The following is an 11,564-nucleotide window of genomic DNA, read 5'->3' as shown; positions in this document are numbered from 1 at the left end:
ATGGGAGGCGAACGGTCACGAAAGACTGAGTATCAAGAAGCCGGTGCAGCCCACGAAACGTTTGAGAGCAGGAAATAGTTAGCAGCCACGACGCAGTACTAAAAAAACATGAACCCAAAAGAGAGAGCTCTTAACTACTAAGCAGGGGTGAGCAGGGAACCACGAAGCCAGGAAGATCACGGAAGAGCGCCGGCCACTGTAGAACATGAGATCTAACCTGTAGTACGGGGTAACGGAAGCGTTCCAAACCACAATATTATACGGGGCCGAATGAGACTACGGAAAGGCAAGTGGTTAAATACACGATGCCAAGATCTACGGGGTGAACCACGCTCTCAAAACACGCGACACCAAGAAGCACTTAAATTGCGGCCACCTCATCTCCAACAAACCATGCCACTCCGCCGCGTAGCGGCGGCGAACGGCTAGTCTTAAATATCTACTGCAGCAACCTGTCTGTCCGTCACACTAAATTGTCGTGCCTGTCACGCTTTTCCGGACAAATCATTGGATAAAATAATTGAAATATTCCTACTGGCTGCCGAGCGCAGCGAAGGTGGCCCCGATTGGCCTAAAAGCTGCCGAGCGCAGCGAGGCGGCCCAAATCGGCACCTTCTGCAACCCTGCGGGCCTTTGGGCCCGCCTGAGCCAAATCTGCCAACCTACCGTGCGAGTAGTGAAACGAGCCCGTGGCGAGCGGAACGGAGGCAAAACACAAGGAGCGACATTCATTTCTACCCGTCGCGTAGTGGCGGCACTCGGCTAGTGAAAAATCAACCAGCACAAAGAGTTGTCTTGGTGACTACAATAGATTAAGGATACCAAAGCTAAAAAAACAGAGTTTAGTCTATTAAAAAAAATCAATTTAATTGATAGAAACGTTGCATCAAATGCTTCGGTAAAATTTTACCCAAGCTTGAATCCGAGACAGCGGTATTGCCAGTGCCTCCGAAGTGTATGAAGCCAACCTGGACTCCATTACTGAAGGTCTTCATCATTTATGATACGTCTCGCAGGTCCACGGAGAAGCTTCACACGTCAAGTGACCAAGTCGGTCACCAGCCTCACTACAGTATTAGCGACTGAACAACGCGCAGACGGTGCTGTACGCAGAGGCCAATATTTTTTTACGGCGGTCCAGAATTTAAAGGAATTCCGCAAATCTATCCGCCGTTGTAGTCTCCAAGTTAATGTAACCAGATTCACAAAAGCGTACATGTATCATATTTTTCATTGAGAGACTCGAGCAAGGACGACACCAGATCCACCTCCCTGTTGTCCACGGAAACTTGTCGCCACCAACCTGGGTAAGGGATCGTGGTCAAATTGTCGAAGATATACTGGCTTCAAGTCTTCACAACGCTAAACCACGAGTCACTTTCACTTGACGGCGTAGGATTGATTTTGCTGAGGTGGCGTTGTGAACGTGTCTTCGATTGTACCGCTAACGATACCGCTACGGGGGCAACTCTTGCCGGTGTCTTTACCAAAGATGTTTCAAAAGCGACAGCCATCCTTTAAATTGTGCCGTTGCTGGTTGTCGAAGGAGTGGTAGAGCCTAATTATGATACTTCTCATTCGTAAAGGTCCCAAAAAACGAGGAAGCATGTTGCAATTCTCAAAATTATCATGAAATTATCAAGTTCAGCAGCGATATTCGCTTGCTTACAAATCACTATGCTCTTATCTTCGCAGTGCACGAGCCGATCTCGAAGCTTCACGGTCAAAAATCCGCTTCCACCACCTCTTAATCTTTTGGAAGAGACCGTTGTTATTGAACACTGTCACAGTCACTGTGCCCCCTCCATTGTTGTTGTCGGAAATTATAACAGTGCCTCCGGTTCCTACGCGTGGTCCGATTCCAGATGTTCTGTCACCAGAACGAAGGCGCTCTTCGTGGCCGATTATCTTCTTCCACCACCTCTTGACACGCTGCCACAGTCCGTCGTCGTTGTAAGTCGTGACAGTCACCGTCCCACCCTTGTCTTCATTGACGGTCGTTGTTGTCACTATCCCTGCTTGTCCCGATGTGATGGCTCCAGTAGCGGATCTGCGTCGCTCTTCATACTCCACGTCGTCAATCAACAGCAAACCGCGACGATTCAGGTCAGCAGTAGCACCACCACTGCAAGCGAGGAGGACAGCCACCACAGCCAATACCAATTGCCTCAGATGCATTACAGTGCTTGAAGAAACGAAGAAGAGAGAGTCGGGATGCACGGGTCCGAATGAATTATGGAGCGTCCATTACGCTCTGGACAAATTTCCAAGCGTGTGTACATGATGAGAAGCGGGCTGTGCAGTTACGTAGAAACATGGCTACATTTCGTCGACAACACCTGTGCAATCCGATGATCGTTTTGTTTTTATTTCGTCCAATCATGTTCATCTCTGTTGACTGGTGGTCATTCAAAGGGGGGCTTTTTGAGAGCCTACCGGAGCTGCCCCACTTTGGAAAACCCCTTCACCATGGCCGAGACCAGCATCTACCCGCGCGCCGAGCTTGACGGCCACAACGGCAAGGCCGTGACGGCTATCGCCACTACCCGCGAGAACCCCAACCTGCTTCTGACTGCCTCGCGCGACAAGTCGCTGCTTGTGTGGCAGCTGTCCAACGACGGCGAGGAGTACGGCTTCGCCCGTCGCCGCCTGCAGGGCCACTCGCACTACGTGGAGGACGTTGTCATCTCGTCGGACGGTCAGTTCGCTCTGTCCGGTTCGTGGGACGGCACCTTGCGTCTGTGGGACCTGAACACGGGCATCACCACGCGTCGCTTCGTGGGACACACCAAGGACGTGCTGTCTGTGGCCTTCAGCGCCGACAACCGTCAGATTGTTTCGGGCTCGCGTGACAAGACCGTCAAGCTATGGAACACTCTGGGTGAGTGCAAGTACACCATCACTGAGGACGGCCACACCGAGTGGGTCTCGTGCGTGCGTTTCTCGCCCTCGACCGCCAACCCGCTCATCGTGTCGTGCGGCTGGGACAAGGTCGTCAAGATCTGGAACCTGTCGAACTGCAAGCTCCGCACCAACCTGTTCGGCCACGAGGGTTACCTTAACACGGTAACTGTGTCCCCCGATGGATCCATCTGCGCTTCGGGTGGCAAGGACGGCACTGCCAACCTGTGGGACCTGAACGAGGGCAAGCGCCTCTACTCGCTGGTGGCTGGCGACGTCATCCACGCTCTGATCTTCTCGCCCAACCGCTACTGGCTGTGCGCTGCCACCACGTCGGGCATCAAGATCTGGGACCTCGAGTCGAAGATCGTCGTGCACGACCTGCAGCCTGAGATCGAGGAGCCCAAGGGCAAGTACGCTCAGCCCCCGCACTGCATCTCGCTGGCCTGGTCGGCTGACGGCTCCGTGCTCTTCTCGGGTTACACGGACGGTATCGTCCGCGTGTGGGCCGTGGGCAACTAAGCGTTCAAGCGTCTTTAGCTGTCTAAGGGTGGTAGTGTAGAAATTGGTTTTCAACATGACATCCTGGGAGTTTTTCACCTTCTGCTAAGAATTTAGAATTTGTGAACATGTAGTAATTGTGCACACATATTTAAGGCTGCGTCAAACAAAATGATACTTATGAACCATTTAGAGTTATTGAGATAATCGAGCCCAATTGATTTTCACACTTACTGGTAACCGAAACAGTGACATTTATTGTATCGAAAAAACTGTAAAGCTACCCTTATTTAATTGCTTTTAACAAGAGCTTTTAAATAACACTTAAATTTTTAAAATTGAAAAAATATTGAGCTCACAACACTCCTAAATGTATCGTCATTTCGAGGGCCCATAAATGGAGATAATATTTTTGAGCGACCACAACTTCTTCAGTTTTAAACATTCTGTAGCTTATAAGGGCTCAAAAGATAGAGGAGGCGCCCGATTCGTACTTAGGTTCATAAGTATCATTTTTTTTACGCAGCCTCATTTGAACAAGTAGGACTACCAGCAATATCACAGTTACTGTGACAGTAGTACTACGTAGTATGAGTACTAAATCCAGTACTACTTAATTTTGTAGTACGCTGCTGTGCTTGTAGTAGTAGTAGAAGTGCTGTTCTGTAATACTGATACGAAATAGTATAGGTAGTATTACGTATTACTTTACTCTAGTACTACAGTACAATGGATACCAATAGGAGCTATTGATATTGATGACTTCCGCTGCAAAATTACGATGGAAAGCGCCCGTATTTCGAGAAGCCGGCACAAATGAGTTTTTACGAATATGAGGCCCATGAGTCCAACAAGTTAGTTTAAAAAGACAAACGAAAACGTACACGGTTTTAGGCGAGTCTGTTGGTCACAATTTGATAAATTATTTATGGATTTGTCTATTATTTCACAAAATTTATTTTTAGATTTCTGCTCTTAAGATATCGGCAAACCGGTGCCGCTGACTTAAACTCAGTTTGCCAACTTTCACAACCTTAGCCATGTTCTGACGCTTCTCTGATGCGTTCCCAACGCTCGAGGAGCAAGTTCTTCTCGAAGCCATTACGCTAGTAGCACGATCACGTTTTGGTGCTGTTATTTGCAGATTTCCGAGCTACCATGCAGGTATTTGTTCTGATCAGAGTAGAAATCCATTTAAATTAAATTTTGGGGAGCCCTATCGACCGGTATCACTTCATTTGATGCATCCAAATAACCTCCAACGGCTTCGAAGAGATTGTCATCTTGAACTGCCTACAGGTAGGTACCATCACATGTCGGTGCTTTCACGAGACGCACAAGTGATGCTTTAGTGAACAACGTGACCCAAAATTGTTTTTATGCCCTCGCTATCAAACTTTACTAGGACTTGGCTCGCATAGCTTTCTCTGTTGCAATAGTAAGGATAAACATGATATAGCGCAAGCTGAAGCGTATTTAGCGGGAGAACCTCTCGTTTCTAGTTTTTGACCAGCTCAAAAATATATACTGCTATTTTGTAAGGCATCATTTGGATGTCCCAAGTGTTTTTTAAAGTGGTTTACTTCCCTCTGAGTACTTCAATAAGTTATTTCTTGTCCAGAAACTTTTCATTTCCAGTAAATATATTTTTGAGAAAAGCTGCCGGTCGATACTGCGTCAGGCGATTGTGAAATCAAAAAGTACGCTGCTGATCGATACATGTTTGACATGGAAGCACTGGATAAAACTGTGAGCAGCAATACATCAGCTGCTATTGGCCTTGTTGGTCAGCGCTCAGTCGATGTGATCAGCCGGCGTTTTGTTAGATTTGGAAATGGCACCGGGTTCATCAGCCGCTATGCTCTTGCCATTGTTGGATGCTCTGCGTTGATTCAAAAATGTTCTTCCATCGTGAGGAAAGACTTGAATGCTGCGATGGACGGGTGGAGCTTGAAATGCACTTATTTGCTTGCATTCGGGAAGGTGGACTTACTTGTCTTTAAAGATGGAAGTTAAGAAAGTTGACATACCGAGAATCGTAATCCGAAGAAGCTACCAGTGATACTGAGTCAAGGAGGTGGGCGAACGTATTACAATGAAAGGGGTCGACAGTTGCAACGTGTTGGCGAGCTCACATCCATACCGTGGATCATTACCGATAACACTTACAATAAACAGGTAAAACAATAGAAACAGCATGAATTGGAGAGGGGCCGAGCGCAGCGACAGATGTGTATTGAGTTCCTCACTGCATAGCAGTAGTTCATCCTTCAGCGCACCACAGTCAGTGAAAGACGTGTTGCCACCTGCTGCTTAAACAAAGAGAGGCAATACTGCAGATTGCCGTCGTGCGCTTCTTGAGAGTGCGATCCACTTCCCGTCCGCGAGAAGGAAAAGCCGATAGCAGTTGACCTAGCAATTACTTGAGCTTCTTCTTGATGCGCAGCTGGTTGCTGTGGCCGCATTTTTTCTTGCGGCAGTTGGTGGCACGGGGCGGGAGACGCGCGTAGCAGATACGGCAGATCTGTTTCTCGCAGTTGGTCTTCTTGGCCAGGGCGGCGAGCGTGGGCTCAATGGCACCACCACGCAGACGCAGCACCAAGTGGAGGGTCGACTCTGTTGTTAGGAGCATATAGGAAGGTTAGCACACCGGTTTTACTGGTTATAAACTCGATCGATGGATGTCGCACCCTTCTGGATGTTGTAGTCCGAGAGCGTGCGGCCGTCCTCGAGCTGCTTGCCAGCGAAGATCAGACGCTGCTGGTCAGGCGGGATTCCCTCCTTGTCCTGAATTTTCTGCTTGACATTGTCAATGCTGTCGGACGGCTCCACGTCCAGCGTGATGGTCTTGCCCGTCAAGGTCTTCACAAAGATCTGCATGATTCCCTGTAATATGCCAACGATAAAGTGTCCTGTCAGCTTTCAAATTCGTCGCGAAAATCTGTACTCTCGTCGCCAATCCGTCGTCTATAGACGCCCCTGCTGCCCTGTATCAACTCAGTGCCGAGTGTGCTTATTCTCAGTCTGTATGGCGAGTCTGAAAGACCTGCTTGCATGGGGTTCTCATTTACGAGCCTGTGGCTCCTTGCTGGGTGCAAGATAGCGCCTGCAGACGACGAACTAGGCAACCAGAGCGGCCTCATTGACGCGCCAACGCACCTTTCCTCTCGCAAAATGAATGCCCACTGGAGGAGGTCGCAAAGGTTTCGGACCAACCAAGTCAAAGCATACAAAAGCGAAGTCAAGCACCCGCAGCACTATCGGCCAGTCATAAGAGAGGAAAAATGGCAAACGGCGAATGACGGTCCGCGGTTCATCTGACCGGTTCGTGAGGGGTAGGGCAATTCAAGTTCTTGTTAAGTTCGAAAATGGCACATATCGATTGGAGAATTTATCCTGGAAAGGAGAGACTACTATTGAATATCAGCTGCACACGCATTACTCTAATCAAACAACTTAGCCAAAGCGTATCAACAAATAGAGACCGCGACGAAGTGTTTATACTATCGAAGCCGTACTGCTCAGTCGTGCCATAATTCAACTCTCGTCTTTAGGCGAAGAAAAACTTTACCAGGATCGTAGCCGCCTGAAAGCTATTAGCATCCAAGACATTTTAAAGCCGCAGATTGACTTTTTTTTACTGTTGACTACGAATCCAGAGTCAGTTCAGTGGTTTGACCGCTTCGCAGCATCTTGACAAACATCTAACCGTGAAACGAGAACCAGCACTGATTCGAATTCTCGATTCGGCTCCAATCGACATAGGATTTAAGGCTCCAGTGGACATAGGCTTTACAGCGACATTAATGATCCTCGCCGCTGTTTCTTCGAGCTATACTAGCGTTGTTTGCTACTGTAAATATCGCTGTCATTATGGGGTAAAAGGATAATGTTATCCGCTCATAGAACTGGCTCGCTAGTCGCCAAACAAATGAATGCCTGCGATGACACACCAGACGAGATATTGGGAGTGACATTCAGATAGGAACTTGTAACGCACAAATGACATCCACTGTGATTCCTTAGGCTCGCTGCCTTCTACGTAACGGACTCACTTAGTCTTTGAGTCAGAGAGAAAGACTATTATTACATGCACCAGTCAGACCATTACTGTATGCACCAGTGTACAATAGTCTGTCGGGCTGTTACAGTCCCGAGCACGGAGAGAGAGATGTACCAGTTAATCGGGGCTGATAGCGCTCGCCCCGAGTGCTAAACCAGCTTTAACTTAAAAAAAATAAAATATGATTGGTAAACAGCTTCAGCTTAACTGTGTGGGCCACCCAAGTTGAAGTTACGTTCGCTCGATGATCACTTGTCATCCGCGCAGTTGGACCTTGGAGGATACGTGCAATGCAGAACTCGTCGCGGCCACCACCGACGACGGGTCCGTTTCTACGTAGCAAGTGGCTGTACTCTATTCGTCGTGTCTGCGAAGCTAGTCTCTGCAGTGTCAGCGTGGTTCAAGCACAAATGCACGCGCTGAAATTGACTTTTTTACTTTAAGGCCGTAACGACACTCTTGGCTGCTTTAACAAGGACATGGACCGCCGGACCCCGAGGGAAGGTTGCTAAATGTACTTGCCTGATGCTCAAAACCACAGTACACATTTAGTTACTGAGCTGGTTGGGTGGAGATGGAAGATTGCTTAGGGTCCCGTTTGAACTCAGCCAACCTGATCCGCGAGTGCCCTACTTGGATCGCCGGGACAGTTGCCGTTACATGAAGTAGCCCCGAATTACTTCACGAGGACGGCGCGTCAACATATCACCTCAGTAAGCCAGCTGTGCAACCAGCACAGTCACAAGCCACCTTTTGCCCAAGCCACAACTGAATTCAACGGCTTTCAGGCAAAGAGGAGGTTCTGAGACGAATAGAGTGTGAATTGCACTGATGGAAAAGCTCTTTACAAAAATAGGATCTCCATCATACTTACCGACACCGGCCGAGGTGCTTGACGGCGTGCGATGGCTGCGCGAGAACCCGGCGATCGCCGCCGGTGTAGTGGTGGGGATTACCAGCTACTCAGTAGCCAAGTACTATGAGTACGGCGAGGATAGTGACGAAGAGAACGACGAAGACAACCCAGCTAATGGCCAAGTAACACAGGATGAGATTGCAAGGTCCGTGACTGCGCTGCACCTCGGACTGCTCAAGATCGACACGAAGAAGGACCTTCGACACAGCGGCGCCGACAGCTCCGCCAGTACAGAGTCGTCTCTCGGTAGCTCAGGTGGACTCCGCTCGCGCGCCAGCTCCGTCTTCGACAAGGCCCATCACGAGGTTCGTCTCAAACCGTTATTAGGAGCTGGCACCACATCACCACAATGCTAACTCTCGTGTGTTTCGCAGGACATGCAATTTCAAGAGCATACCGGCGAGCAAGTCTGGTCCTGTTTGCACGAAGGAAAATGTCCACCAGGAGAAGAGTGCAGCGACCCCGCGTGGGGCTGGTTTGCACCTGCCAGCAATTCATCTTCAACTCGTTAATTGATCACAAGACAATATTTATGCATTCACTTAACGCTGAGGAACTTCTTTCACATCCAGCATTAGAGCCTGGTAAACTACAGTAAAACCCCAGGCAAATGGGTATTGTTGAAATTTACCAGGTGCATCACCTTCTCATTCACGTACAGTGCAAGCAACATGCACATTTGCAACCGAGTACTTGCCGACTTCATGGCTACAGTTATTGACAGCTTTACGTAGTTTACACCAGCTGTTTGACAACGTACCACATTATAGGTACATGGCTTGCTGCTTTCATCCAAAACATGCGGCCACCAATTCTTTACTTCTACTGTACCACCCGCAGACGGAGGACGCCATGACGTACTACCGATTCGGGCAGCGGCTCAAGATGACCCGCGCAGTGGCCAGGGCAATGGCACGCTCCTCTGCGGGCAAGCAAAACTCAGCTACTATCGAGAAACTGGTGCAGACCAGCAAGAATCGCTTCGGCAGCGCCGTATGTTGCGTGCATTGCAATGCGGTTTTGGGACTTGTAATGGCTTGCTAATTGCGTATTCTTGGATGTAATAGGTGGCTCGGCCGCTTGGTGCTGCGCTTGCGACGTTCCTGGACTCGGGAGTTGCGTTCAACACATCGTCCGAGTTCCTGTACTTCGACGGCGAAGATGACGACGGAACGTAAGTGTTTTTCTTTTGCATATGGAGAAGTTGATGCTCCACGTGGCGTTCGGCTAGTTTTGCTTTGGTGCATGCTATCAATTGAGAAACTGGGGAGCGTATTGCGTGGTGCATCAATGCTCTACTACTTTTTGTGTTCTGGGAGTTTTCGGCGATCTGACGACTGAGCAGTTAATATCCGCTGTGCTTCCATGCAAATAGATAACAGGCCGATCGAGTACCAGTACATACACAGCACAGACGATCGGCCGGCAAGGAGAAGCTCAAATGGTCGCAGGAGAGTGCGAGCAGTAGCGAGAAATGATGATACGTAGACCAACAGCACTGCGCGATAGATAGATTAAGAGATTTTTGTTTGACCTTGACCCAAACCAGACTTGCAATTCGTACTTCACTTCACTTCATCTCGCTCTTGCCGATGTACTCATCTAATCAAAGCAGCGTTTTCACTGTACTTAAAATTTGTATCATCGCCGATTACTCAAACTCAAATCTCCACCCTACAATTTTCAAGACCTCAATACGCGTTGATCGGTAGACGATGATGGCGGACACGACTGAGCTGCGCGTGAGCGACAACTTCCCGCGAGTGCCTAAGCCCTGTGAGAAGGTGGCGACCAAGTTCTTCGGGTGTTTCTATGAGCACGGCAAGCAGCCCAAGGGCGAGTCCGACACCGAGGTGGGCAATGTGGCGCTCGAGAAGTGCAAAGACGCGCTACTAGCCTACAACGCTTGTGTGGACACTGAGATAGCCAAGAACCCCAAGGAGCTATTTCGCGTTCCGGAAGCCTACCGCACGCGTGAGTAACTAAAAGAATGGCCTAAAACACCAGCAATAATTGTAATCAAGGTGTTAAGGGCTGTGCTTTGAAATAGTTGTAACATCCTGTTACGAGTTGCAGACACCACCGAATATACGTGAAAAACGGACGAGTCGGGGAGCGAGACACATGCAAACCCACTTCAATTTGCGTGTTTGGAAGAGCTGGCAATTAAAGAGGATACACCAACCACGAGGAGAGCTCGATTTGTGCTGTACGTGCTCACTTGCTCGCCTGCTTGATCAAGCCTCCCTCGTCCACTTTGCATCTGTATTCTTGTAGAAAGCTGCAGCGTCCAAGATTTTTATCTGTCCTTAGATGACAGCATCTTACTGCGTGTCCTTCTCCCAGTCGAGGTTGGCGATTTCGTCGTCGATCTCCTCCTCAACCTCCGGGTACATGGCCGTCACCTCATCCATAGTCGTGGCCAGCGTCGTGCGGGTCTCCTCCATCAGACCGATGAGCTCCTTCAGCTCCTCAATGCGGGCCTTCGAGTCCGTCACCTTCTCGTCCAGCTGGGCGAACTGTACTCAGCAATTATACAAAAAATAGTCAATATCAGCTATAATTGCAATACCATTTTTTGTAGCCCAACGTACGAGCTTGTCGACCGTCTCCTGCTCGTTCAAACGCAGCTCCTCCGGAAGGTCAGCCGACTTGGCAGAGGCGTCCAGCTCCTCGGGAGTGATGGTCGGGAAGGAGATGCTCTTGTAGTTAGCCTCCATGGCGTCCACCAGCTCCTTGTTCTTGATGACCGAGCGGTAGTAATCGAAGTCGATCGCCTCAGGCTCCTTCACGTAGTTACGGGCCTCGGCGGCGACCTGGCCGTGCACGTCACGGAGGCTGTCCAGGGCAGCGCGGGCACGCGGGTCAGTCAGCTTCTGCGAGATGGCGGTCCACTCGATGGCACGCGTCTGCAGCGCGCGGCGCACAACTTGCTTGCGTAGCTGGAGCATCTTAGCGAAAGGCGGCGAAGGCTAATGTAGAGCCTCACTCTTCAATTTGAGCGTTGCGCCTGTCATGGACCACACCGCCGTTGCCGTTGCTGCCATCCTGGAAGGCGATAACTCGACGCGGTGCGAGGCCTGCAAGTCTTGCGGAGCGATTCTTGAGCTGGACGGGTGCGGACATCGGTTCCATCCCCGCTGCATCTTCGCGTGGCCGGCGACGCACTGCGAGGTATGCGAC

General features: G+C 49.7%; 5 protein-coding genes across 5 annotated transcripts; 2 read left to right on the top strand and 3 right to left on the bottom strand.

The window, feature by feature from the left end:
• Positions 1 to 1,683: 1,683 nt before the first annotated feature.
• On the bottom strand, positions 1,684 to 2,178 carry PITG_09557 (uncharacterized protein; the record flags this gene model as incomplete). Its single annotated transcript, XM_002903144.1, has 1 exon — positions 1,684 to 2,178. The coding sequence occupies one exon, from the start codon at positions 2,176 to 2,178 to the stop codon at positions 1,684 to 1,686; it is 495 nt and encodes a 164-aa protein (XP_002903190.1).
• Positions 2,179 to 2,457: 279 nt separating this feature from the next.
• Positions 2,458 to 3,505, top strand: PITG_09556 (guanine nucleotide-binding protein subunit beta-2-like protein; the record flags this gene model as incomplete). The annotated part of the gene is made up of 1 exon (XM_002903143.1): positions 2,458 to 3,505. One exon carries the CDS (start codon positions 2,470 to 2,472, stop codon positions 3,421 to 3,423), a length of 954 nt encoding a protein of 317 aa, XP_002903189.1.
• A 2,316-nt stretch (positions 3,506 to 5,821) lies between these two features.
• Positions 5,822 to 6,282, bottom strand: PITG_09555 (ubiquitin-ribosomal fusion protein, putative; the record flags this gene model as incomplete). The annotated part of the gene is made up of 2 exons (XM_002903142.1): positions 5,822 to 6,018; positions 6,093 to 6,282. 2 exons carry the CDS (start codon positions 6,280 to 6,282, stop codon positions 5,822 to 5,824), a joined length of 387 nt encoding a protein of 128 aa, XP_002903188.1.
• A 1,473-nt stretch (positions 6,283 to 7,755) lies between these two features.
• Positions 7,756 to 9,559, top strand: PITG_09554 (uncharacterized protein; the record flags this gene model as incomplete). Its single annotated transcript, XM_002903141.1, has 5 exons — positions 7,756 to 7,789; positions 8,322 to 8,686; positions 8,756 to 8,856; positions 9,152 to 9,374; positions 9,449 to 9,559. 5 exons carry the CDS (start codon positions 7,756 to 7,758, stop codon positions 9,557 to 9,559), a joined length of 834 nt encoding a protein of 277 aa, XP_002903187.1.
• A 940-nt stretch (positions 9,560 to 10,499) lies between these two features.
• On the bottom strand, positions 10,500 to 11,507 carry PITG_09553 (uncharacterized protein; the record flags this gene model as incomplete). The annotated part of the gene is made up of 3 exons (XM_002903140.1): positions 10,500 to 10,900; positions 10,976 to 11,353; positions 11,403 to 11,507. The coding sequence occupies 3 exons, from the start codon at positions 11,505 to 11,507 to the stop codon at positions 10,706 to 10,708; spliced, it is 678 nt and encodes a 225-aa protein (XP_002903186.1).
• Positions 11,508 to 11,564: the final 57 nt, after the last annotated feature.

This window comes from Phytophthora infestans, genomic scaffold, assembly GCF_000142945.1.
Source record: "Phytophthora infestans T30-4 supercont1.15 genomic scaffold, whole genome shotgun sequence".
In the NCBI taxonomy this organism is placed as follows: domain Eukaryota; phylum Oomycota; class Peronosporomycetes; order Peronosporales; family Peronosporaceae; genus Phytophthora; species Phytophthora infestans.
Note: the sequence above shows the minus strand (reverse complement) of the source record. Positions and strands in the feature narration are given on the sequence as shown.